Below are 27,745 nucleotides of genomic sequence, written 5' to 3'. Positions count from 1 at the left end.
TTTCTTTATAATTATTGTGAAGTAATTTTTTTTTACACTTTTTCTTGAGTTTTGACAAATATACTTATCACTTTTTGATATAGATTAAGAGAAATATTTGAAAGATACAGTTGTTCTTTTTTTTAGTTACGTTCGCTTTTTTATAATTATTATAGTTTGTAAAGTTGGGTTTCCACTTTCCAGTGTATTCGCTCGCGCCTTTTGGTTGTCTTTTCCAACGTTTTATAAAGTAAAAGTGATATCATATGATTCAATTTTTACCATTTCCGTCTTTCATTCGAAATGAAACGTCTGAACACAAATTGAATCAAAAATGAACGTGGAATGAAAACAAAATGAATCAATCGCTCGAGTGAACCGTCTTATATCACCTTTAGCTTCTCTCAACAACGTTGATGAATTTTGAGTATGGTTTCACTAATCGAATTAAAATCGTCAAAAAATTCCTTGTTTTGACAGCACATCATTTTGTACAAAGGAATTTTCATTCACGAATTTTTCGATAAGGGAGTAGATGAATGGACGGCCTTAAAACAGCGTTTTATGACCATTTTTAACCCCCGACCCAAAAAGAGGGGTGTTATAAGTTTGACGTGTGTATCTGTGTATCTGTGTGTCTGTGTATCTGTCTGTGGCATCGTAGCGCCTTAACGAATGAACCGATTTTAATTTACTTTTTTTTTGTTTGAAAGGTGGCTTGATCGAGAGTGTTCTTAGCTATAATCCAAAAAAATTGGTTCAGCCGTTTAAGAGTTATCAGCTCTTTTCTAGTTTTCTTGTAGAAAAGAAGGTTAGATAACCGTTAGGTTCATAATATTATGTCAATTGACAAATGTCAAGCTGTCAAGATGGACGTTGCCTAAATACATAATTATTTATTTGAAAATGATGTTTTGGAAAACTCAGATACTTTAGATCGTAGGCGCGGAATAGTCCAAGAAAATCAGTTCAGCCGTTTGAAAGTTATCAGATCTTTTCGGTCTTTTCTAGTTACTGTAACCTTCACTTGTCGGGGGTGTTATAAATTTTTAATTTACACTTGTATTGTGACTATTTTGATAATCAAAATCTGTGGACGTTATTAAATCGTAAGACTTTGATCTCTCTTACACTAGTACACCCTTGTATTGTGTGAGTGAGATGGAATTATTAGTATCGCTTCATTCCGATTCATTTCTTTGACACGTAGTATACAACTTTTGGGAGAGCGGAAACGCATCAGCAAATGGGGTTGCTCCCGCCAAGTCACACTCCCACGAGTAACACTATGACACAATTGGACATAAATTCCTCGTGAGACCTAGTGCGACAAAAGTGTGATACAATTCTACTTTTATTTTCTCTATGAGTCATATTCGTGTGTAACATTGTGACACACGAATGTGACTCAGAGGGAATAAAAGTAATATTGTGTCACTAGGATTCTAGAAGAACTTTTACTCATGGAAGTGTGACTTAGCGGGAACAATTCTCCGCAAATGAGCACAACACGGTGGAAACCCAGCTATGAAATTTGTTTTTATTGCACTGTAACGCCATCTAGAGGTTCCAGGATCCGGCTTTACAGTATAGTTATAATGTACCGATCTACCTCTGCAAACGCATGCCTCCATAAATACAGTAATTATAGTTTTTGTTATTAATATTTTTGTATGTTATATAAAGCAGATATATAGGGTAAAAAGGTCTTATGTAGTTGACTATTTCGAAGGATAAAAATAAATGTAAGCATGTTTTCAGTTAAGTAGATGGACTCCAATCTGAGTTGTATGACATAAATCATAATAAACACATTGAGATAATAAACAATCTGACTAGTGGAGCCGCTGTTTTATTTATTATCCTTGTCAATTGTAACCTATAGCTCAGAGTAGTAGTACAGAATTCAAATTCAAATTCAAATTATTTTTATTCAATTAAACTTTTACAAGTGCTTTTGAATCGTCAAAATAATCTACCACTGGTTCGGAATGCTGTTCCTACCGAGAAGAACCAGCAAGAAACTCCAGCTCTGACTCAACTCAGAAGAATAGCAACTCTCACTGCAACACAATAAAGTGCAATTCAGGTCGCACAGCGCTTTATTTACCTAGAAGTTGCCTCTCTTTCTATCTTTCTGACTACGTTAGGGTTGTCTTTTAAAAAATAACTATCTTATGCCCGCGACTTCGCTTGGACTACACAAATTTCAAACCGGTTTGTACCCCTTAGCGTTTGAATTATCAAAAACATATACATCCGCTAAGAAATAGCGAATGTATCCATCATAATAGCTATATATTTATATTTTATACCTAAAATGCGGAGTGCACCAGGTCTGTCTAAAGGTGATCGCATACGCGGTCAACCCACCAGAGGAGCAAGCAACATATTCTTCTGTACTGATTCAGGGGATTGGATATGAAAATAAAAACAAAATATTGCGGTAAATTCCATTTATTACCATCAAATTACGCACCTTATGAACTAATCATCGTTTAGCTAAAACTGGCTTGTCAGAACTACCACTATTATAGGTAATACAACCGAAAAGTAACTATTCATACTTAAAACCACTAGGATAAATGACGCTGAACAATGGAATAACGCTTATCGGAAGCTACAGAACATTTTATATACTGAAAATCGGGGTAACTGTGACAGTCAAATCAACGGAACCCCGAAACCCCATACTAGCAACTGATACCAGAACACCCGCATGTCCTCACACGATTTGTCTTCAAAATAATTTGTTTCAATACAAAAGCGTCCTTTGTTAATAAATTTCAAAAAAAAAAAACCTGATGACATCGTTGACTGTCACAGTTGTCCCGATTGAGCGCAATGCTAAATGATAAATCTAATAGGTACTAGGGTTGGTTGAGAATTGAGATTTTTTTAATTAAGTAATAGTATTATAAAAGAGCGTAATTCGGTAATAGTATCAATTCTGTTGAACACAAAACTAATAAACTAAAATGATGGAACTAAAAATCAAGGCTGTTTCTTTCAATTTTCCACTGAAAAATGTGATTGAACTACTATTTAGTCAATTCAGTTCAAAAGTTTTGTGTTCAATAAAATTGATATTATTGTACATTAAACAAGGATATAACAAAGCTTAGCGCACATTTAATATCACGCAACGTGATTTGCGTACGTACGTACAAGCGATTTTAATTTTCGTAGGATTTTTAAAAATGTAAATTAATTAGACTCTGTCAATCCACACCAATACTGTAAATAGGAAAGTGTGTCTATCCGTCTGTAATTTTTATGGTCCATCCGCATACCCGATTTTTACGAAAGGTACTTACAGAGATAGCTTGCTGGTTGCATCCTGGACAGAGTTTACTTTTATCCCGGAAAAACAAGGTTGGCACGAGATTTTAAAAAACTTAAAATCCACGAGGACGCAGTATTGCATTGTGTGCAACGCTACGCGATTTTCGTAATGTGCGCTTAGCGTAATCACTTAATTTGATTATATTCATATAAGTGAAATACATTGGATATAATATTTGCGACATAATATGGTTTAAAAGTAGGAAAAAATCCTTACAAATAAATCTCTCAAGAAATACAAGGTGAGCCAGAATATACTCTGCTCACATCAGTCTGTTACACTTTACCATTCAATTGACGCATTTTACAAACCGGGGCAAATACCTACACAAAAACAAAAGAAAAATCTATATGACCTTATTGCTGGAGTGTTGATAGATGTACGCTCAGCTTAAATCTACGATTGATGTAAAAAAAACGGAACCTACTGAATGAAAATGTTGAAAAGCCAGTTTATATTTGGAGCAACGTAATAATATTTTATGCAAAGCATTCCGCTAAAAAATTCATAAGCCGAATTCACTACCTCGCTTATTAATTCTAACATTAAAACTGACTAGACGTAAAAAATTACGACATAACACACTATGCCATCATTTTATACTCCGAAGCGGTGTGACGTTGCCTTTATTTAATTACTATAATATTATGCTGAACGCATATTACAACACAACAACAAAACGTTTTTGAGTACCAACAGATACGTCATTAGTAGGTAGGATGAAAAAAATGAGGAAATGGCTTAAAGTGCATACATTTTGAGAATGCATTCGCCATATTTATGTCATGTCAAAAGTACGATTTTAGTTCTGAGGCTAAATCGTACTTTTGACATGACAGCTGAAACAGATAGAGCAAATATAGCAAGAGGGTTCTCAAAATGTATGCATTATATTCCGTTTAACCACCCTAAACAGCCATCCTAGGGTGTATACTCGTAAAAATATGACCCTCTGTCCAGCTTATTATCGGAATTTGTATATTTTTTAGTCCTGGGTGAATAAACGGACACATTTCCGAGTATACACCCTAGAGTGGGTGTTTAAGGGTGGATAAACGGAATAATCCGAAAAAAGCGCCGCGTTCGGTGTCTTGTAATATGCGATCAGTTTTAAGAATATTTATGAAAAATATACAAAAATGTGTGTATATGGTAACCTTAACAGCTAGATTGCGAGCTTATTTACAATGGAAACCGAGTTTCAAATACCAAAAGTATAACGAATTGTACGGATGAAAAGCTCATGTTTTCATACCATAAATCCTCAAGATAATTTAAAAGAAAAACTATTTATTATTATTATTAAGACAACACCGTTTTGTTACCCTTAAAACATGCTCGTTTAATTTTAGTATACAAAATTGTGACGTTTTCTAAACAAAAATTATGCTTACATTACATAGGTACTGATTATTTATTTATTTATTAAATTTAATATAAAGACAATAATAATATTATAATTTCGTCCCACAAGTTAAATAAATGCAACAGATATACACGAAGTAAATAATAAAACAGAAAAAAGTACTGTTCACTTAACTCATTTTTGTGTTAAGTATACATAAAAAATTAAATCAATATCCTTCAAATAAGTCATTTATTCTTTTACATAAAAATAAAACATACTATTATATCATTGAAAATGTGTAATAAACGTGCAAAATCAAGTTCATATCAAAAATTAGTCAATTTTCAGTCAACTATCGATATTACACAAATATCTGCACCAATACGATAAGTTACAATCAAATCATACTTATAGCAAATCAATAAAAAGACGGTACTAAATCAAAATTACCTAATCCCGTCGATTACTAAAATAATAAAGTTTAAAGAATTCTCTGTTGATTATTTATTTGTTGCACCCACAATTTTACAATTCATCAAAAACAATTTTTCTTTGTCCATCTATCTTTCTGTTCTTCCATAATATCACTCATATACAAAACAACCCATTTGGGACGGGCACAGATTCCATAAAACTTTTTCATATTATTCGTTCATTAGATTAGTTCATGAAGTGACTTGCCCGCTTCCTTTCCTTAGGAATCCTTTCGTAGGTTTCTTATTGACATTAGTTTGGCTCGTCGTCTTGCTGGGCGTCGATTTTGGTCTCAAGCTTGGAATCTGCGAAACTCTGATGCCGATGGCAGACTTTTGCTTCGTCGCCGTAGAGACCTGCTGCTTCGGTTGACCTTCGAAAGTTGAACTTCGAATAAGTTTCGGCGTTTCAGTCTTGTCGCTTTCGATAAATACTTTTTTGTCACTTTTGGCTGGTAATTTCTTTGTTTGCTCAACTCTTTTCCATAGACTAGCAATTTTGCTCTCAACGTCTTTGGTTTTGGAAGACGATATAGAGTTTACGCTCGAAGTACTTCCTTGTCTGGACCCGCGAGCGAGTATTATTGTTTTCCCACTGTCGTTGCTTTGTAAACTGTGATTCGAAGCGGAGTTTTTCATCGTAGGTTCCGAATTGCGTTTGGAATTACTTTGTTTGGGCGATTTGGTAGTTTTACTAGTTGAGGGTCGGGAGCGATTGAACTGAGGAAGTCTGGAGGGGGAAATGTTTGGTCCAGCTTTCGTGGGTGAACTTGGTATTCCCATACGCGTGTTCGTCTTTTTATCGGGTATCGGCAGATCTTTGGCCGGCACACAGCTCTCTTCCTTCGTAAACGTGCCCTGTCTAACTAAAGGTACAGGTTTGGGTGAAGCTGGTGGAACAGTTATAGGTTTTTGAGCAAGCTTTGATGGTGATTTGTTGGGTGCGGTTTTCTTGGGCGACGTGTTGAGGCTAGTTTTGGCTGTTGGTGGCAGTCTGCTAGGTGGTTTGGCACTAGAGTAAGCTTTGGAGGAACTGGTAGACGGCCTAATTGACGTCATGCTAGATTTAGGCGAGGTTTTCGTTAGAGACGTTAGTGTTTTTTTTGGGCTCGGAGCAGTCCTCCTATATGGTGAAACGTACATTGCTTTCTTTCTCCCTCTCACCGCTTTAGGTGCCTCGTGTTCTTTTTCACCGGATTCGTTTGAGTCTAAACTCTCGTCTCGCCTTTCGGGTTTGATGATCTTTGGTTTCGGCCTCGAAGTGGGCGTTTCTGAGTCAGATTCTGAATGAGCCTTATCCTCAGAATTGCTGTCGCCTTCGTAGCTTGCGAAATCACTGCTACTCGGATGCTGACTCTTATCCGATTGTAGAGTTCGTCGGTACGACGCCGTCAGTTCGATATTCTTCAGATTGTTGACGACGCACATGTCCACGGCTGCTGGACTTTCTATGACGGGTAAGTAATTTCTAAAACTTCTCGTATACGTTTTCAGCTGTGCAGAATTGAGTTCAAAGTCATCTTCGTTATGGCCGCTGTCTACGTCTCTGAAGACATCGTCACTGTGTCTGTCGTCGAGGATTTGCTGATGGTTCAATTCGTTCGAGGATAAACTATCGTATCCGGTCGTTGTCTCGACATTTTCAAAGTTCGCATCTTTAGTGACAAACGTCGGGGAAGGTGGAATGTCCTCGCTCAAAGTTCTCGTTCTAAACCTTTCAGCATCTTCCATGCGTCGTTGTTTTAAGGTCTTTTTCGCAGCCAAGCGCTGTTTTAAACTCTCAATGTGAGGGTTTGGCTGGTCTGTAGACTGAGACGACTCTTGGGAACTCAGAATGTTTTGTATATCGACGGTTTGAGTTTGATATCGTGCCCTATCCTCCATTCGCCTCTGTTTCGCACTGAGTCGTCTCTTGGATTTCGGTTCAGAAGTCACTTTGACATAATCATCGGACTTGTCGCTCTCCGATTTAGTCCACGTCATGAATGCATCTGTCTCGGCCTTTAAAACTACGTCACTCTCTGATACCGTGTCTGTGATGGTGTACGTTTGGTATCTATGCTTGGCTGCCATTCTTTTTTCTTTTGGCGTCAGATATTTCGAGTCCCGCTGTCTCTTCGGCGTGGATTCCACGCTGCTTATGTCTGAAGGGAGTGGCGTGCAGGTTTCAGATCCAGAAGGAATGTCGGTTATTACGTTTAGAGTATTCGATACGCAATCGTCGTAGATTTGATGCGCCGTGGTCGGTTCGTTTTCAAGCGTGGATTCCGCCATTTCGTCGAACAAAGATGGAGGATTAACTTTGTCCAAATCGTGGAAGACATTTGTGAAAGTAGTGCAAAGGGGAAAATCTTGCACGGGTTGTTTGAAATCGAATATAATTGGAGTCTTATTATCTCTCGTTTCAACCACCTCGGAAACTATACTCGTCACTGAGACCATGCTCCCATTCATGTCGATATGTTCCATTTCGGAAGGCGGCTTGACGTTGTCGAGGAAACTCAGAGAAAGACTATCCAGATGTTCAGAGCTCCCTTGGTTCATGGAATTGCTCAGGGCTCGTTTCACCATTAAAGCTACAGGTAACGATTTCTTTCGACTCTTCTGTGATTTTTTCGACGATTGCGATTGGGATTCGTCCCAATGGCCTGAGGCACTGAGAGACAGCAGGCTACCTAAATTGGAAGGTGGTTTGACGTTATCTAAATCTATAGAAGTCAGAGAACTAACGCTATTCTCCATAGTAAATTGAGCGTTCTTTAACTGAGCCGCTAATCTTGCAGCTTCCTTTTCTATAGCGGAAGACAGTATGGAGTCAAACTTCGGTTCACCGTCATCTACGAGCGACGTGAAGCTCGGTTCGGGAACGTTATCTAGCAACATTTTATCGTCTAGCTTTCCGTCTACGCTTGTAACTAAATCTCCATCGAGTTTATCAGTCAAATCGAGTTTAGAGAATAATTTGGGAGCCTCAGACTTTTCTAGTAAGTCTGGGAGTGCCATAGCGGCGTCTACTATTTCGCTTCTCAAAGATGAAACCATGTGGACTGAACCGCTTATAGTGGGGAAGGTCACGTCATCGGGACAGGTGTTTTCGTTCCAAGTATCGTGATCATGATCGTTACTTTTCTTGGACAGATCATCAAGGTTTAGACTATCCGTACACTTTATATCAGTCCATTCTAATTTGTGTTTGTTTTTCCTAGTAAGTGTAGCCGCGTCATAGTCTTTAGGTTTGTCTTCCTCATCACTCCAAGTACCGTCTAGAACGTCGGCGTACGATTCATTGGATCTATTTAGCTCGTCCCTTTCCGATTCGACAGTTGTGTTGCAGGATTTAATAGCCAAGCATTCGTTGGAATGATCTAATTCATTGCTGTCGGATTCTAGAGTGGTATTTCCCGAATCGATAGTCGCCATTTCGTTGGAGCGGTCGAATATCGATACGTTGGAGTCGTTGAGGGTAATTTCTATCGTTGTGTCGATAGCGGAGTCGTGATCAGAGCCAGTGCTGCCTCGCGCGTGGTCGGCGCGCGCGTCTGCGGCCGCGAGAACCGCAGACGGCGCCGGAACGTTTTTTGACTGATTTTTTTGATTCCCTCCTTCCCCGGGTTTGATTTCTCCCGCTCCCCGCGCGATCACCTCCTCTAATATCGCCCTGTCTTTACTGTACTCCTCCCCCACCATTTTATCTAACGCTCCTTGATGTGGTTTTGTATTATTACGTCGTCTACGATGGGATTCTCTAATTTCTAACCTATCGTCACTCCTTACTCTTAATTTTTCGTCCCTCTTTTTCGGTTGTGGTTTGGACATGCCCATACGTACGCACCTTTCAAACACCTCTTTATCAGTGGAACCGAAAGAGTCATTACTTAAAGAACTTAGGGAGTTACTCCTTTCTAATCTTCTTGGGTCGTCGATTCTAGCGGGTAAACTCGGAGGGCCGTCGTCATAGAATCGCGAATGATTTCTAAATCTAGAATGATGCATAGAAGTTTCACCATGGTAAGAGTAAGGTGATCTTGTGACGGCAAATTCTTGTTCCAACTTCTTTACTTTGCTTGTAGTTTTGATGTTATAGGCGCCAGAAGCGAGATTCTTCTCGAACTCTGGGTCTCGTAGTTTGGGGCCACGATGGCCGATCTTGTCGCTTCTATCTAGCGACTTGTGATGCCTGCCCTGTCTGATGGATTCTGGTTTCCGTTCTACGGAGTGCGCCTTACCTTTGGTGTCGAGACTGAACTCTGCTCGTGGGTTGACGCTCGAGAGACCAGCTTTGACGGTTTCCTCGAATATCTCTCGATCGGTGGAGCCGAAGGAGTCCAGGCTGAGGGAGCTGAGAGAGTCGTTTCTAATGAGATGTTGCGCGGTGGGCAGTTTCGGTCTGTCGCGGTGCGTTTTCTCTAATTGCCGGCTTTCGTGTCTTCGTCCTGCAAATGTAAACATAATATTAAAAAGGACGAATTCAGATTTTTTTACAGCATAATCCTTATATTGACAATGATAACTGAAATAATCGTGTTTAATTTCTCCTATAACCCCACACATCGGAGTAAGGTAGCGATGGACGATTAATTCGAAAAAAATCGAATAACAATAATTGAATAATCGAAATTTTTGGTTTTTCGATTCTGGAAAAAATTAATCGACAATCGAAAGCAAATATGTAGCTGATTTAGATTTGCGATTTATTGGCTCAAATCTTCATTTTCGATTTTCATGCGAATCGATTGTTAAATTATTCGATTTTTTCGTGCAACAGCCGCGTATCGCTAATGTAAGATGTCAAGTTTTTTTTGCAATTTACAGACTAGCACTTGGCTGCAATCAGACCTGCTAGCAAGTGATGATGCAGCCTAAGATGGAGCGCGCTTGCCTAGAAGTTAATGTTGCCAACGTACCTTCCACCAGCGGATGGTCCTCCATCGGGGGCGGGCGGGGCGGCGCCTCAGGGTGCCGCACCTTGGGCGGCAGCGGTGGGGGCAGGGGGCTGCTACTGGAAAACAAATCACTGCGTGTAACCGGCCGGTGTAACTTGGTCACGTGGCCCGAGATGCCGCGCGGACCGTGAAATAGAGCGAGATAGAGTGCGAGAGAAAGAGAGCGAGAGTGGGGAGGGGGATGTTTATTTAACTTGCGAGACGAATAGCCCTTTATTTCGTCGTACCAAGAGTCTCTATTTATTTAAACGTCTTTGCGTAGTTGACCGACCAGCTATCAAGTATTTTATGGTTTAACTCAAATCTGAAATCGTTATCATCATCAACCGAGAGAGCGAGATAGTGCAAGAGAAAGAGAGAGAGAATCAACTTAAAGCCAAAAAGTTCTGAACATACGCGAGGGGTAAAGGGGTAATACCTTTCTCGGACGTTTCGGCCGAAGTCGTGAGGCATCATCACCGTCTCCGTGGATGACCGCAAGTATGGCGGCAGTGACCTCTGCAACAGATGACATTCATCACTGTTTATCTATACTAGTTTAACGCTTAAACTATTGAGAGTTATATTTTTATTTTATTCAGACAAAAGTTAACCCTTAACTGCATTGCTACCTGGTGGTAAGTGATGATGCAGTCTAAGATGGAAGCGGACTAAATCTGAAAGTGGTATGCCAGTGTTTATTAAACCCATACCCCTTTGGTTTCTTACACGGCATCGTACCGGAACGCTAAATCGTTTTCAGCGTTCGAACTGGCGACCGTTCGGATTTCAGTCCGCTCTTTTAATCGTTGAGCTATCGAGGTTTATCGAAGTTTTAAAGCGAACTCTCCATTACTTCAACTTCATGGTAACAACTAAAAAAAGATAAAAGGATAATGTAACAACTCACATAGACGTCGTCTCTAAATGGATTCACAGAGGATACATCGGAAGGGGGGCCCTTGTTTTTCACTACCTGTAATTTAAAAAAAAAAAATCATAGCTCTTTTTAAGGTTCTATAGTAAAACAAGAAATCCTAATATGTAGTTTCTTTTATGCCCGGTTCCTATAACCAAAAAACGATTCGTTTTTCTTACGGACAGTACTATTTACTACGAGGCGTAAGTCAAAACCGTTCCTATAAAAAACGTTTCGTAAGCTAAATTACCGATAGCTGGCTACGTACGGATGGGAGGGTAACGACTAACGAATAGTAAGACAAATGTATGTAGAAGACGGCTTGTGGTGTTCCTATAAAATAAAAGAAATGTCAACGAGCTGTCAAAGTTACGATTCGTTTGAAATTTGTTTACTGCCCGATATCGGCTGGTTGTGATGTGGTTGTGTTCTATTTTTGAGATTTGTTTCGCATATTTTGCGTTTTTACTGAAAATGTCTCGTTCAGATCGTGATTTGAGCGATTTGGTAATGTTGTCCGACTGGAATAGCTTTAATTCTGACGATGAAAGTGATGTTATTTTTAGTAGAAGGAACTACTCTCTTTGCTCGTTAGTATAGGGTTACTTTGTAACCTCGTCTTTCGTCATTGGCTTCTTCATTTTCTACAAATAAAACAATTAAATATCAATTTTATTCTGTTCATGTGAATCATTTAGATTCGAAGAATACATCTATCTGTAATAGGTATAGGCTTTATTTTTTAACCAAATTAATTTACTTACCAAGACCACTAATATTTAAGTACCCATATAAATTTTCGGGTAAGTATACGGCACAATGTGTTATTAATTAGGGGAATATTATAAATTATTAGCCGATGCCCGCAACTTCGGAACTCTTTCATTTTCCGGGATAAAAAGTAGTTATAGATAAAAAATATTTCAGTAGCCTATGTGCTAATCCAGGATATTATCTCCATTCGAAATTTCAGCCAAATCCGTCTAGAAGTTTTCGTGTGAAGAGATAACAAACATACACACACACACACACGTCACACACACATACACACAAACTTTCGCCTTTATAATATTAATGTGATTTTATTAAAGTATCCTTGTAACCACAAAAATTCAAAACGCGAGTTGGTATGCTACGCTATGTTTCAACGAACCACAGTGGTCAAGATTGCGTTCCGTTCACGCGCCCCGAATGACAAAAAAATTTTCTTTCCAATAAAATAAAAAGATTTCTGCAACACCGAAATCATAGATTAAACTAAAAAAGCCTTTTTTTCACACCATAACATCCACAGGCTTAAAATAATAATAAAGAAATTATTTTTTATTGTAATTCTAAACATGCTTCATTGGTAAAACGAAACGTGATGGTTGTCGATGGAGTGCTTCGGTAAGGAGGATAACCAACATCTGGCCGTCTCAGGTAGCTGACCCAAAAATTTTTAGGAACGGCATTTATGGTTCGTTACTCGTAACTCAAAAACGAATAGTAGCTTTTGTACAATAACGATTAGTAGATAATAGGAACCGGGCATTAGTCAATCTATATATCACAGCCATAGACTCAATGACAGTGAGTTCAACTTTGGCCAAAAAATTGACTATGCCCAAATGGTTTTCACAAAAAAAGACCTAAAGGTTCTTAAAACAGTTTCCTATATCTCCTTATATCTCCTATGGTATATAAAAAAACACACTGTATAGTAAAATTCAAAGTATAAGTATACATTGAGGTTGTTAGTATTAAATGCAAATCATCACTATACCTGCATGATGCCCTTTTGTATGCACTGCTGTAATAGTTCTCTATCGCTCGCCGCGTCGCTGTCCGAAGAGTGGATCCCACCCGTCGACTCCCACTCGCCGCACGAGTCTGCTCCTGTGTTGATACACAGAAATAAATAAATACATAATGCTTTATTCGCTGGAATATGGCTACCAATGTCTTACATCAATTGAGCTACCTTACACATTCTACCAAAACCCTGTTATCCCCATACAACACTAATTCAAATTCAAAATATTTTTATTCATTTAGACATTTACAAGTACTTTTGAATCGTCAAGAGCATCTACCACTGGTTCGGAATGCCTGAATCAATGCTATCAACTAACAACTAACCTTTGCTATCGTTGGCTTCATTCGTTGCAGGTAAATCCGGTGGTGAACTGAAATAGAAATATACTTTTAATAAAATTGAGGCTAAGGCATTGCTAAGTTATTTAATTCAATTTAATTCAATATATTTGTTATCTTAAATATTTGCACACTAATAATTTAGTAGAAAGTTAAGGCCTCTATTCATGAATTTCAATCTTATTGTACCAACTTTCTTGCAAATAAATTATCTTATCTTATCTTATCTTAGTCAGTCAGTTTATCCTTGACTGCGATCTCACTTGGTGGTAAGTGATAATCCCGTCTAAGATGGAAGCGAGCTAATATGGGTTGAAAGTGTAGTCCACATGGACAAAGTTGCGAGCAAAAACTAGTTGATTATAAAAGTCGCACATACCTGGTGTCAACATCTTGAGAACTGTTGGGTAGGTCTTCAAGTGGTGTAGAGTTGACTTCCGAGTTGGCTTCCTTGTTTATGTCCTCTAGCAACAATGGCAGCTGAAAATTTATAATTACTACATTGAATTACTGGTTTTTAGTACTAAATTCATCCTTAATATGACAACACTTTTCTAGAAATTTAAAACGGATATGAAAAACTCGGACCGAACTCGACTATTGCTTACGCACTAATGCGATCTCTGATCCAAATCCAATCTATTCAGTGTACATTTGGACATATCTACTTCATATATCCGAGATATGTTCACGGATGTCGAAGAGAACTCGGATGACGGAAATCGGAGCTAGTGCGTAAGCTACCATACAAATACTCGTAGTTCTATTACTTCTACTTCGGGAACTATTTATTTACAAGGATTCCTAAAGATTGACAAAGGTTCGTATCTTGCTTACTTTGGGCTCGTCGTTGATGGTGAGGCTCGACAGGCTGGTGTTGGCGGAGAACTGCGCGGGCGTGTGCTCCACTACGAACTGCGACGTACGCTCCTCAAACACCGATATGTTACGACCCTCCACTGTAAATCAGACAAAAATGATTTACTTTTTCGAGTAGCAATTCCGCGAAACTATTGCATCAAAAACCTGTCGCACTTGTGACCTTTTTTCTGTAAACACGCCACACACATAACTGTTCCTCGCGAATATGATCATTAAGGTGCTAAACGACTTACGGCATATGACTGTACGTACCTAGGGGTGGCGTGGTGGGCGCAGTCCGCACCAGAACTGGTGCGTGTCTTGACCGCGGTGAGAGCGGGACGCTCTGTCCGGGCGAGTCCGGGATCTCACTCGGCGATATACAGCCCGATGTCAGGCGACTGGGACAGAGGAAAACGCATCCGTCAAATAAAAGGCAACCTCCTTTCTTGAAGTCAGTTAAAAAGTATTTATATGACGCCCTAAAATGCCGAAGCTGCCGATTATCTCTTACGAAAATATCAACGAAATACAATGTGCGCCGACGCCGCGCTTGACGTCTCTTGGGCAATGGACACGGGCTCTTGGGCAAATGTTGCCACTTTTTTAAATAAATAAAGTAAAGTTAATTTAGCTTAACAAAATAAAAAAAATAAAGTTAAGACCAAATAACAACAATACTTCAACCTAGAAAATACAAAGAGCAATGTGTGTGAGCTAAGCTTTTTCTATATTTACCTAACTTCAGAGACAATGGATCCCTGGTCGTCCTGTTGCGAGCATTCGGGTAGAGAGCCCAAGGAACTCGACCTCGAGAACATGAGTGGAGTGTCCTCTATGAACCGTTGAGGTGATGACGTGCGCGCGGACGCCGCGCCGGACGCCTCTTGTGCAATGGACACGGGCTCTTGGGCGAATGTTACCGCTTTTGACCCTAAAAATGAAAAAAAAAAAATACTTGTTTTAGTGACACAATGTGTGCCACCACGCTGGCTAAGTGCGGATTGGCACACTTTTGAAAGTATAGTATTATGGAGAACTTTCAGGGATGCAGATTTTCTCACGATGTTTTCCTTCACCGTTGAAGCAAGTGATATTTAATCGCAACTCATATGACAGAAAAGTAGAAAATTCAGATGTCCATGCCTGGGACTGAACTCCAGAAGAAATTCTAAAGGGATCTTTGAAAACCCTGAATCCGGAAAGACTATCACCTACCACTGTACTACGGGACCAGTAGTTTTCGAATGTCTTTTGATAAAATCACCTACCACTGTACTACGGGACCAGTAGTTTTCGAATGTCTTTTGATAAAATATGTATAATATATAAATTACCTTCTTTATCTTTTCCTGAACTGCTAGTACTCTGCTCCTGTGGACTCGGCTCAACATTAATGGACGCTCGTGCATTTTTCTTAGCCAAGCTGTCTTCTTCCGTAGGCTCGCCGAGACTGCTCAGTGAACTGACTCTAGAGAAATACCCCGGCGTGCCTTCGTCACAGTAATTCACAGGTTTTTCAGGGCTTATCATCCCCGAACTAAACTTCGTGTCGAAAACACCCCGTTTTTCAACAACGGGGTCGGATATTGAAGCGGTAGGTGGTGTTGAAATCGCTATATCGTTATCGTGTCTTGGTGGATCTTCTATGGAACAAGTGTCCTTCTCATCCGAATGAGTCATAACTTCGGGGTGTTCCTTAACACTTGAAGTTTTCGGTTTGCCATCTTTGCCAATTATACGGAGATCAGACATAGACGTGGCAGTGGAAAATATTATTGGAGTTTCGTAAGGGGTTCCTTCTGTAGCGAAATGTTTGATTGTATCCTCGTGAACGGAAGGAGCTGGGGGTTCGGATATATCCGAGCCGGTCTCTGATTGGTGCTCCGCATAACGCAAGGAGTAATCCGTCGGTTGGTCCAAATCAGTCTCTTGGTAATCGCCGAAGGTGTTTGGCTCCTTTTTAGAATACTTTGTAGTCTCCACTTTAGGTTTCTCAACAGGTTCCGATTCAGTTTTGGTTTCCGAGTACTTTCTGCTGAAATCGATGGGTTGGTCGCAAGAATCCTGGTCGACGTCATAACCAGATTCTGTGTAGTTGGTTCGCATGTCTGTTGAGCTTCTCGGAGGCGGAATGGGTGGTTGGCCGGAGTAGCGAAGGTAGGTGGCATCCTTCGATAATGGCTTCGGACTTTTGAAGGTATCGCTTCCCGTGTCCATCTTCATCAAGTCTTTACTCCTCGGTGTAGGCACGGGAACTTTTCCTGTCCGCATTCCTCTTTCGAAAACTGAATCGGAATGAGTACTTGTCACGGAATCCTTACTGTCTGATCTGTTGACGTTAGTAGAGCTTCCTTCGGATGATCGAGACACTAACGCTCCCTTTAAAAGTGTATTGCTGCAGCTCAGGTAGCTGGCTAAATGTGCACTATGGCTTAGCGATATTTGGGATGCAAGATTGCCCATCAGTGGGGAACTCGACGTCATTCTGTGCCTCTCTAGGTTCATAGCGATTTGTCTCTCAGTAGCTGTGAAGAGATTCTTTTCTTCTCTATTGCTGGTGGAGGGAGACGTGGCTGGTTCTATGTTGTCACACGTTTCTGCTAAGTTCTGGTCTAGTTCTTGCTCCAACGCTTTCTGCTTTCTCACTCCGAGGGTTGGTAGCGCGGGTAAATTCATACTCCTCGCCGTCGTATCCAGGGAAATTATATGAGTCTTTCCGGGTTTAGAGTTGAGTAAATTTTTGAGTGCAGCACTTGATCCCATAGCGATCATTTTGTGTTTGGAATGTATCAAACTCCGCAGCATCGGTACCGCCCCATGGTCCCACAGAAATTGCTGGTCTTGAGGGCACCGCGCTGACAGATTCCACAGAGTACCGCACGAATTGCTGACGACTGTAAGGCTAGGGGATTTGAGGTGCTGAAGCAAGACACTTAAACAATTTCTCTCCCGGAGAATTTGTCTGTAATCTTCGCGGACTGCGATGTGACTGGACACATTTCGCATGATGCCACCTGCATTTTCCACTATGGCCAACGTCTTTGTGGGAGAATTGTAACTGAGCATGTCTACGAGAAAGCCCAGAGCTCCATCGACAGAGCACAGAGCCACTTTGTTCATGGAGCAATGAGCTGTAAGATTCCAAAGGGCAGAAAGAACGGATTTCAGAGTAGCTTCTTTTTGGCATGTCATTGCAGCTTTTGTTAGGCCTTTTACGGCGCCCACTTCTCTTAGGACTTGTTTGCTGTTAGTATCGGCTCTCCATGATAGATTTCGGAGAACTGCTGCAGTAACCTGTAATATTAATGAAATATATACGGAAATTGCTTGAGAATTGTAACAACTAATTTTTAAACGGTACTTTAAGATTGTGATAACTAAGAAATACCACAATAACAGAAGAGAGTTTGTTGTGGACTTCTTTTTGGAGAGAGTAGCTTTAATTTTTTGGTTTACTTTTATTTAAAGATTCTACGTCACATCTCTAAAATATAGAATTTATTTATTATTGACCACTTCGTTCCGAAGATTGTCATTAAGCACTTACCTGTCGCATGTCGTCATTAGGAGACTCCAGTTGTTCAACCAGCGCCAACATGAAGTCTTTGAACGAGCACAGTAATGATTTATTGTTCCCGTCCCCGAATGTCAGGTTCGTCAACGTCATACCAGCGTATTTTCTCATCGTCAAGCACGTATTGTCGTCAGTTCTGCTTCCGTGCGCGGCTTGGTCGCCGCTGACCAATGCCGCGAGAGCCTGTAGCCCTCCTAATTGACATACCACGTGCCGATGCTCCTCGTCAAAGGATAACTTCATCAAAGCGGCCACACTCTGGCTTGGGTGCTTGCTGATGTCATCTTCTATTGCCTCTTTCCCTTCTTTTCTAGATTCTACCAAGTCCTCTAGTACGTAGCAATATTCTCTAACTTGTTCTAATAGTCTCCACACTCTCGCTTCTCGTCTGCCCGCTTTGTCGTCTGTCTGTGTGTGAATAATGTTGCGGAGAGCTTTTGCTGCGCGGTCTCTGGTCTCCCTTGGTACTTTTGAATGTATTAATTGGACCAGTAGAGGAATACATCCCGCTTGTCTCATTGCAACGCAGCTTTCAACAGATCTGCTCATATCTAACAGTGGCCCGCTGAGGTCCGCATTATTTTCGGGGGATAGGCTCAGAAGAGAGATAAGAGAACAGACGCACTCCATTTTGTTTTCTAAATTAGATGAGGGTCTAGTACAGTCCGAGCCGTTGCTTGAAAAGCTTCGTACACTGGAGGAGTCGTGTGCGGTCCACACGTCGCGCTCGCCGGGCCACGTCCCTCTATAAAGTTGGGAGGCCCTTTTATCGCGCTCACTCGATCTAGCCGCACTCTCCAGCCCATAGTGCAGGGTACTTCTATAATTGGTTCTGTGCGGTCTGTCTTCTTGTGATGTGTAAGTGGAAGACTGTGTTTTGGTCGGTCGTTTCGGAAATGCTCCTGCTTTCTTTTGTGCTTGGTTGTCGTCGCCATCCACTTCGTCGTCTAGGAAATTCGGGTTGGTGATGTCACTACGTTCGTCGAACTCGTCCGGGGAAGGCGAGTGGTCGAGGAAGTGTGGCTTGGGGATTCGACATTCGATGTTCGATTTAGATGGGTGGTAGTCGTCGTCGAGAAAGTGGGGCCGGCGGGGGATGTGTTCGGAATCTAAGTTATCTAGATCCAGGGTGAGATCTCGGGTGCGCGCCTTGTCTGGTTTGGGTGCATGTTTGGGATATTTGGGTTTGGGGTCTTTTGGGTCCGGTAAGCGGCGCGTATCCGAGTGTGGGGAAGATGCTTGTGGCGGGCCGCGCGGCGGTTCGCTCGACGTGGAAGGGGTGCAGTCGTCGCTGGCGGAGGGTCCGGAGTCAGTCAATGGAGAATTCGATGAGTCCATGCTGCTCCACGTATCTACCATAACTTCGTTCTCCAACTGCAACAACCAGACATGAAACTTTTAATTAGCTGTTACCAAAAAGAGAAATAAAGTCAAGGTTAAGGCCCGAATGCATAACTTCACAAGGCAACTTCAATCGAGTTAAGACGAAATGCAACCAAAGTTAATCGCAGTCGGCCGGTCAAGGTCAGCAAGCCGGGCCAGCTGTACATAACACACGCTATAGCTACAGTAAAATTTGCACATGCAACATAAAATACCGAGAAGTTTATCTCAAAAAATGTGGAGAACGTTTTGGCAATGAGATAAAATAGTTTAGATGAAATTTATGTCCAGAACTTTAATGTGTTTTATTTATTTACGTCATCGTCCATACACTGTCTAAAAAGTTTAGAGTCGGAGTTTGAAGTTGGTATGTTTGTAGCATAAGTTATTACAAACACTTAGGACTAGTTGCACCACAAAAAGCTTTCATTAAATTTATCCACCAAAACCAAGCGAAATTGTAAAAATCAGTAAGTATTCTTAACTCGATAATTATGACTATAAGTCCCGTGATAAATTAATGCACTCTGACTGGTGCAACCTAAAGTGGCTTTTTTGTGTCTATAAGTTAAATTTCCGTAGAAAATTAAAGCACTTTTGCACCTAAGTGCTTTAACTTTTTTTGGTAATTAAAAACGTTAATGGTAACCGTCTTTGGTGCAACTGTCCGTTAATAAACGGGGCTTGCACACAAATTAACACACACCTCACAACACGCGTCATATTTGCAACGGTATTCGCTTACATATCGCATATCCGAGTACCTACAACTAAAAGGAAATGAGTCATTATTGCTTTTACATGACACTTATAGATTGCTCAACCGAGTAGAAAATATTCTTGTATTGTGCACGAAAATAGGTACTTATTGTGTTACGGATGAAGTCGCGGGAATTTAGTAATAGAGAGAGCCCGCGAGGGCCAGAGCGTTATTTTATAAACGCTGAAAACTTTTCTGCGTATTGTTTCCAACACTGGGAGGAATTATCAGTGACTATCTTCATAGTCTCAATGTGAAGTTCATATCTACAATGCGAAGTTGTACTTTAACAATTTATTAAACTTTAAGGGTGTCTGACACGGGGTTGCCACCATGCTATGTCTGTCAATGCATGACGTGATTTCTAATTCTATTCCGAAGAAAATCTTAAAAAATCAGACTTTAGGTATACTTCGACGAAAGATTTTATACGTTTTTGTTACCTGCTATCTGCCAAAGCCACTACTATCCAAACTTCATAGCCGCTGATTGTTCCTCCCTGTGTTGGAGACAATCCGTATAGAAAATTTCAGCTTTTATAAAATAACGAAGGGTCTGGCTTTCCCTGGCTCTTAGTCCATAATAGTTTATTCAAGTAAGTAGATGTAGCGCTCAGTTAAGTGCGAAATGAAGTAATGATGATTGAACACTTCTCAAGAGACAAGGAACCTGTAATGTCTGTATGACCATTAAGGCTGACCACTTTGATGGAGAAAGTCCAGTCAGATATCCATTAACAATTTCTTTAACAGCAATTTTATCACTTACTAGCTTATGCTCGCGACTTTGTCCGCGTGGACTATACATATTTCAAACCCCTATTTTATTCTCTTAGGTGAATAAATTATGCTGAGTTGGGACTTTTTTTCGGGTTCTACCACGCATGCTTTCTTTAATCTGCAATCTTTTACTTCAGGCTTTTTGGCTTTAATGCTGTATTAGATGCACCGACATAACCAAACCCTTGGGTGTAAATGGCGATGTGTGGCACAACTTTTAAAAAATAAATGCTGCTTTCTTTCTTTGTAAAGGTCAATGACACTCCTAGGTTGAAATCTAAACTTGGAATTTGCTCAGACTTAAGTTTCAATTAAAACGAGACAGATTTATGCCAGCTATATAACGCTGTCTCGTTTTAACAGTGTCTTAAGTCTGAGCAAAGTCAAAGTGCGCTCTATAGATTTAGCCCTAGTTATCGCCTCCAGCACCAGATCTCTTGAGCATCAATGTTTTCTTCTCGACTAGTCGCAAAGCTCACGTCTCCGCAGTCTAGTCAACTGAATAATTTGCCTTTGAAGAACAATGGGTAGTGTTTGTGCTTCGGCGCCGGACAAATGGACAATGACCGGCGAGCTAATGCTGATGTTCCGCACAGTACTACACAATGGCTTGACGAGTTGGCGCCGACGACGTCCGGTTAGATAAATATATAGTGATATAAATTGCTTGTTTCCATTTTCTTATTTACTGAAACTTACTATTCTTAAGAACTAGAAACTAAAAATGTAAGAAATTGAAGCAAATATCAAAAAAAGAAAAAACATTTTTGAAAGCTGCGCCACACAATTACCAGTTATACCTACGGGTTAGGTTATCCCGGCGCCTATATTACTTGAGCATTAAATTCAAAAGACCCCAAGCAGAAGAAGCGCCGGAATAAACTGAGTCATTCGTAATAAATTGTGTGATACATTACAAAGGAGATATGGTTAAAAAGGAAGAATTTCCGAAGACGGAATGATTAAAACAAATAAATTCAAAACTGAAGATGATCCTAGGAAAGCAGCGATGCGACATAGCGACGGTAATTATTATAACGTCAAATAGCGAGCGATATCTAGGTATAGTCTCAGATCAATTTATTATACTGGATGGATCTATAGCTTGTTGATGTACATATTATAGCGGTACAAGAAATTCATTGTAGCCCTACAAAAGACATCAGTTATACCTAAGTATTTTTTTTAAACGGACTTACCATGTCAAAGTCAATACACTAGATGGTTCAAAAACCAAATTTTTTTGATTTGAATTTAATCAAGAATTATGTAATCATCAGTGTCTCTTACAAAATATACGTGGTGGTACGTGACAAACTTACCAGATCGCTATCGTTCGATGTGGTGGCGTCATCCAATAGGTTGCCGTTCTCTACGTCCACACCAGAGTCGTTGGGGTCTCCTCTTCGCCTACTCACATCACTCCTTACAACATCATGGAAATTCCTCAATGTACTGAAGTTGAAACGGAGATCCGTAGCGAAGTCATCGTAAAGTTTGAACCGGTTCGCGTTAAACTCGGTATCGTTGTCTAGCACGTCCTGAGTGTCCATCACATTGCGATTGCAGTTCTTGTTGGTGTACATCACTTTGTAATAGTCACGGTTCATTGTTCACTGCGCAAGTTTTTTGTTTACATTCGTATTGCGTTTCCGTTATGCTTGCTTTTCATTGCAATCGGAATTAATTACTTTAAACGATTAACGATTTTAAAATAGAACTTAGGATGGTTAGAATTTCTTTTACATTATCCAAACCGATATTACGATTTACGACACGTTAAATGTGTAACTTTCAAAGCCTCGAGTTTAGTTGTTGCGAGCTCCACACAATCATAATTTTTTATCCTCGTTTAAATATATATTAACCAATCAAATTGAGTGAAATTTTGTAGACACGTTCTAGAAACTAATATCTTCAAAGTTACATGCGCTCAAAGATTTGTGTGTAAGTCTTTGAGGCCGCATAACTTTCACTTTAAAACTACACTTTTTTTGTTTTTCAGAAATCTGACAAACTATAGAACGTATCTAGAACGTATATCTACAAAATTTTAGTGAGTTTAATTATTATTATTCAAATAAGGACCAAATAATGATCATATGGATCGTTCATCGTACTGTGAATAATCTCCTTTTACTTCCGCCTATCCTTTTTGTGGATATTCATCATACGATTCGAAAGATTAATGCCATACATAGCAATCAGTTTTGTTTACTGAAACAATCAAAAACCGAAGCTCTGGTTATCTGCAGTGACATTGAATAAACAATTTTCATACAATACCGAATATCGGGCTGGATAATATGGAAATCGCTCTGGCCTTAGAGACAGTTGCGTCGAAAGCCGGTTATGAATGATGTATTGGGCACGGGCGTAGTAAACTTGGCACGATTATCTACTGGCTATAAAGTTTATTTAGGCATCAGGATAAAGATAACGTAGCTGAGATCGGTTAGCAACAACTGCAACCGGTAACCGACTAACAAGAATTGTATTCTTAGAACCAGAAACAGGCCGACAAGTAAATCTAACAATCAGACAGACAAGAAAGTAATTTAATGTTGCATTGTCATCCAGTTTCTCTTCCAACTAATATTTAAAATTTTAATCCTCTAAGCTCATTGGGAAGTTAGATTAAAATCGATTAAAAAATCGAGTATTTATATAGCACAAACAAACAAACGGACTAACAAGACAGTAAGTTACTATAACGTTTTAAAATTCAGAACATTTCTTAGATTCAGGTAATTGTATATGGAATTCCTATCAATTTGGTATCAATAGTTAGAGATAGCAATTTTCCCATTTCGTAACAATTTCAATCGATAAACCCACCAAGTGGTCCAATTGATTTGGCATTGTAGAATCCAAAGTGCCTCTGAAACTGAGCTTGAAATAGCTGAGATACACCAGACCAATGTGAATGGTCTAGTATTTGAACGAGCCTAAGATATGATGCCGTAAAGCGAGCATTACTCGCCTTACAACAACAAACTCAAACCAGGCGATACAATTTTAGACTCCCAGTGGAATCAGGTCACAAATATTTATATTCAATAGAAAAACTAATGCTGCATACTGATTCATAGTTTAATTAAGTGGTTAAAAGTATAACACCTGCGTTAATAGTAAAAGTAAACATGATAGGTTAATGAATGAAGATTTTAAACTTCAACAATAGTAATCATACCCTTCCTTTTGGCTTTGCTGTAGTCGGGTAAAAAATCAAACAAGATTTTTTCCACGAATCAGGTCATAATAAAAGTGCCCACTATACAAAGCATACAAAGTTAACCAATCTCAACATTAAAAAGCTAGATAATATACTCGAAAGAGGAACTAAGATACCGTGGTATAGAAATATAACAAAGCTCTCACAACCTGGACATAAGCCAAGATATTAAGTACTAGATGATGCCCGCGACTTCATCCGCGTGGATTTAGGTTTTTTGAAAATCCCGTGGGAATTCTTTGATTTTCCGGGATAAAAGTAGCCTATGTGCTAATTCTGGATATTATCTATCTCCATTCCAAATTTCAGCCAAATCCGTCTAGTAGTTTTTGCGTGAAGGAGTAACAAACATACACACACACAAACTTTCGCCTTTATAATATTATAGTGACTAGCTGACGCCCGCGACTTCGTCCGCGTGGATTTAGGTTTTTCGAAATCCCGTAGGATCTCTTTGGTTTTCCGGGATAAAAAGTAGCCTATGTGCTAATCCAGGATATTATCTATCTCCGTTCCGAATTTCAGCCAAATCCGTCCAGTAGTTTTTGCGTGAAGTAGTAACAAACATACACACACACACACACACACACACACACACACACACACACACATACAAACTTTCGCCTTTATAATATTATAAGTGTGATAATAATCTCAGTTAGTAGTATGAACATTCTCAATTACGATTAAAATAATGGTTGTCTAGACACGACGATATAATATGATGGTTAAAAGATAATATCATGAATGAATATGACTCATTTGCTGCATTCACACAATTCATACTATTTTTTTCTAAAGTAATCACGGATAATAATATTAGTAACACCATTTTTAGATTCAATAATAAAACTAGCCATTTCTAAACAATTTATATTGTAAGAGACCTTTTTTCTTGACGCAGGGGATATCTTAAGATACAGGTTATGTGGGATTTCTATTCACTAAACCCCCTCAGTGGCCATCTTCAGTGCGTATTAAAAGGATTCGAGAACTTTAAAAATCGTGCGCCGGTGCCTCTCTCGATAGCGTCCATTGGCTTTATCCTGGAGGATATATTCCTCTAGCCTCATGCACCTTGCATGTAAACACGACTGCTGTGTCAACTGTCACAGCAAGCTGTCGTCTTCCCAGAGTTGCCGGCTAGAGGTCCATTCTATAACCACTCGCACCCCCGATCTTGTAAGAGACGAACACTGTAGAATTCAGGTATAAAATAAATGTATGATTGAAAGACAATCAAGATGCAGTAAACGTTGCTGATTCCTGAAATGGCGAGTTTCTCTAATAAGGAGAATCGGCTCAATACACGGAAGCCCATCCGCCAATTGTTGTCAACAATGCTCCTTGCGTTCTCACAATAATTATAACATGGACAGACACATCGAGAAAATACCCACGTGGAATAAGACAGTGCTTCGCAAGACAGGCGATGGAGAGAGCTATGCTTGTAGTTTCTCTTCGTGATCAAATCAGGCTTAAGGAGATCCATAGAAGAACCAGAGTAACTGACATAGCTATAGCTCAACGGGTTGCGAATCTGTAGGGCAACGCGCAGGGCACATAGTTCGAAAAAAACGTTGGGGTCCCAAGGTGCTTAAATGGTGACCTTGCACCTGAAAGCACAGCGTTGGAAGCCTTTCCCAATACGTGGAAAGACGGCATCAAACGAGTTACAGGGAGCCGCTGGATTCAGGCGGCACAATACCGATAATATATTGGACCATTTAATATTATTATTATTAATTGGATTTATTTGAATAATATATTGGATTGGTCTGGTACAGCAGGTAGAATTTAGGAAAGTAGCTCTTCCTTCAAGAAACGGAGGGAAGTTACTTTTTGAGCCACATATTTCACGTAACCCGCGACGGACGGATGGGACAGAAATACATTCGAGCGTAATGTAACTGGAGTGAACGCGTAAAACTAACTCATGTTTACGATGGACAACGTTCAAGGTTTCGATTTTTATAGCGAGGGAACAACATTGACGATATAAATACACCATGGGTGATGGGGTAACATAGAACACGTAATATTATCTAATTAGCTTGTTTGAGTGTATCGAGAGCGATAAGTCCTCGGTGCTTATTATGGTTCCGTACCCGAAAAATGCCAATGAAACTCTATTACCAAGCCAATAGAGCCTCGACAGCTCAACGGTTGAGGAGCGGACTGAATTCCGAAAGTTCCGCGGTTCAAACCATGCCCGTTGCACTATTGTCGCTTTGCGCTTAATTGGAGGGAAAAGAGAAGTATTAGTCATAATTAGCATGGTTAATATTTTTTTTTAAAAAGCCAATGAGGTGCCAATACGCAATCACAAACAAAAACAATTTGAAGAGTGAACGATTCGTGCGGCACTGTGGTGCGGCTGATTGGCACCGGCTCCAAAAAATGTTATCATAGAATTACATAATATGTACATTCAGTAATAAATAAAATTATTTTTTACTTTTTAGTGTTTGTGGTTATTGATCGGGTTTTTCTCTTTATTTTTTTCTTTTAATATCACTCAAACTCGGAATCCTTAAATTTTGAATTAGGTCTCTATAATTCTGCGATATAATAATATGCCCTAAGTTATAAACGTTAAAAATTCCACGGTCGGTAAGTAACATTTCCCCGCTCCACGAGCAACGTAGTCACAAGATCCCTTGACCTTATTCAGGCCGCTCTTCGCGATAATTCGATGGCCCTCCAACTTTCTGAGATTGAGTGGCTTCAGTCCTTTATGTCCCCGGTTTATGCTTTTGTTCTACTATAAATTGTAGTTTTTCAGCTATTACTCTTATCATCATGATCAACTATTAGACAAAAAAATTACATAAATTATCTCAGAATGAGCGGGCTTCTACGCTGCACTGGTCAAGTGCGAATTGGCAGACTTCACACATCTTTGAGAACATTATGGAGAACTCTCAGGCATGCAGGTTTCCTCAAGATGTTTTCCTTCATCTTAAACCTCCGAGTAAAGTCAAACGTCTTAACCACTAATATATCACGGATCTAATCGCGCAGATTTGATTTAGGTTGAGAACTATAGAGCGCACTTTGACTTTGCTTAGAACGAGACAGCGCTATACTGCTGACATAAAACCGTCGCGTTTTAACTGCAGCTTAAGTCTGAACAAAGTCAAAGTACACTCTATAGATCTCAGCCTCTATAGATTCAGAATACGGACATTGAATTTAGCTAGATCAAATTATTGGTAATCAGGGTAGAAATCAGACAATGGCTACAATGGGCAGTACTTTAATCGGGAAATCCCTTATTCCACACTAAGCTGCAAATGTAGGCTAAAATGATTTGGAGTGCTATTTAGATGGCTTTTGCAACAAAAGAACTTTGCGTGTAGCTCCACTCAGCCGAAATTGATACAAGTGTAAATTAAAAATTTATAACACCCCCGACAAGTGAAGGTTACAGTAACTAGAAAAGAGCTGATAACTTTCAAACGGCTGAACCGATTTTCTTGGATTATAGCTAAGAACACTCTCGATCAAGCCACCTTTCAAATAAATTTCAAAAAACTAAATTAAAATCGGTTCATTAGTTTAGGCGCTACGGTGCCACAGACAGATACACAGATACACAGATACACAGACACACAGATACACACGTCAAACTTATAACACCCCTCTTTTTGGGTCGGGGGTTATAAATCAATCTATATGTAGATACTTCATCGATAAGTTACTTTGCAATGTTGTTATTTGTCAAAAAATTGCATGGTCTGTTCAGGGTTCCGTAACCGAAGGATGCCAATGCTATTACTACGCCTCCATTATCTATCAGTCCTTCTGTACTTTGTTCGTCAGATGACTTATATATCTCGTAAACCATAAAAGATAGAGAGTTGAAATTTTCACGGAATATATATTTCTATTGCCGCTATTAAAACAAACACTAAAAAAAATTGAAACCGCTGCCATAAAAATTAAAAAGTGTTATTTCTTATACGATGGTACGGAACCTATAGTTTGAGGCAATTGACCGATTTTTTATTAGACAAATAACGTT

General features: G+C 39.7%; 1 protein-coding gene across 5 annotated transcripts in view; it reads right to left on the bottom strand.

Annotated features, from left to right (window-relative positions):
- Positions 1 to 2,420: 2,420 nt before the first annotated feature.
- LOC123868717 (adenomatous polyposis coli protein-like) overlaps positions 2,421 to 27,745 on the bottom strand; it is a 64,751-nt gene continuing 39,426 nt past the window's right edge. For 2 of the 5 annotated variants that reach the window (XM_045911280.1, XM_045911278.1), the window contains exons 2-14: positions 21,806 to 22,173; positions 17,535 to 18,935; positions 15,322 to 17,281; positions 14,723 to 14,918; positions 14,258 to 14,385; positions 13,961 to 14,082; positions 13,503 to 13,603; positions 13,109 to 13,155; positions 12,753 to 12,865; positions 10,979 to 11,044; positions 10,508 to 10,587; positions 10,051 to 10,145; positions 2,421 to 9,579 (exon numbers count right to left, since the gene is read on the bottom strand). In XM_045911280.1, the coding sequence (XP_045767236.1) occupies positions 5,339 to 9,579; positions 10,051 to 10,145; positions 10,508 to 10,587; positions 10,979 to 11,044; positions 12,753 to 12,865; positions 13,109 to 13,155; positions 13,503 to 13,603; positions 13,961 to 14,082; positions 14,258 to 14,385; positions 14,723 to 14,918; positions 15,322 to 17,281; positions 17,535 to 18,935; positions 21,806 to 22,093 (8,838 nt within the window). In that variant the 5' untranslated portion in view covers positions 22,094 to 22,173 and the 3' untranslated portion in view covers positions 2,421 to 5,338. Of the gene's footprint in view, positions 9,580 to 10,050; positions 10,146 to 10,507; positions 10,588 to 10,978; positions 11,045 to 12,752; positions 12,866 to 13,108; positions 13,156 to 13,502; positions 13,604 to 13,960; positions 14,083 to 14,257; positions 14,386 to 14,722; positions 14,919 to 15,321; positions 17,282 to 17,534; positions 18,936 to 21,805; positions 22,204 to 27,745 lie in introns of those variants that run through there. The other 3 variants (XM_045911281.1, XM_045911282.1, XM_045911283.1) reach the window with 3 other exon arrangements.

Source organism: Maniola jurtina, chromosome 10 (assembly GCF_905333055.1).
Source record: "Maniola jurtina chromosome 10, ilManJurt1.1, whole genome shotgun sequence".
In the NCBI taxonomy this organism is placed as follows: Eukaryota; Metazoa; Arthropoda; class Insecta; order Lepidoptera; family Nymphalidae; genus Maniola; species Maniola jurtina.
Note: the sequence above shows the minus strand (reverse complement) of the source record. Positions and strands in the feature narration are given on the sequence as shown.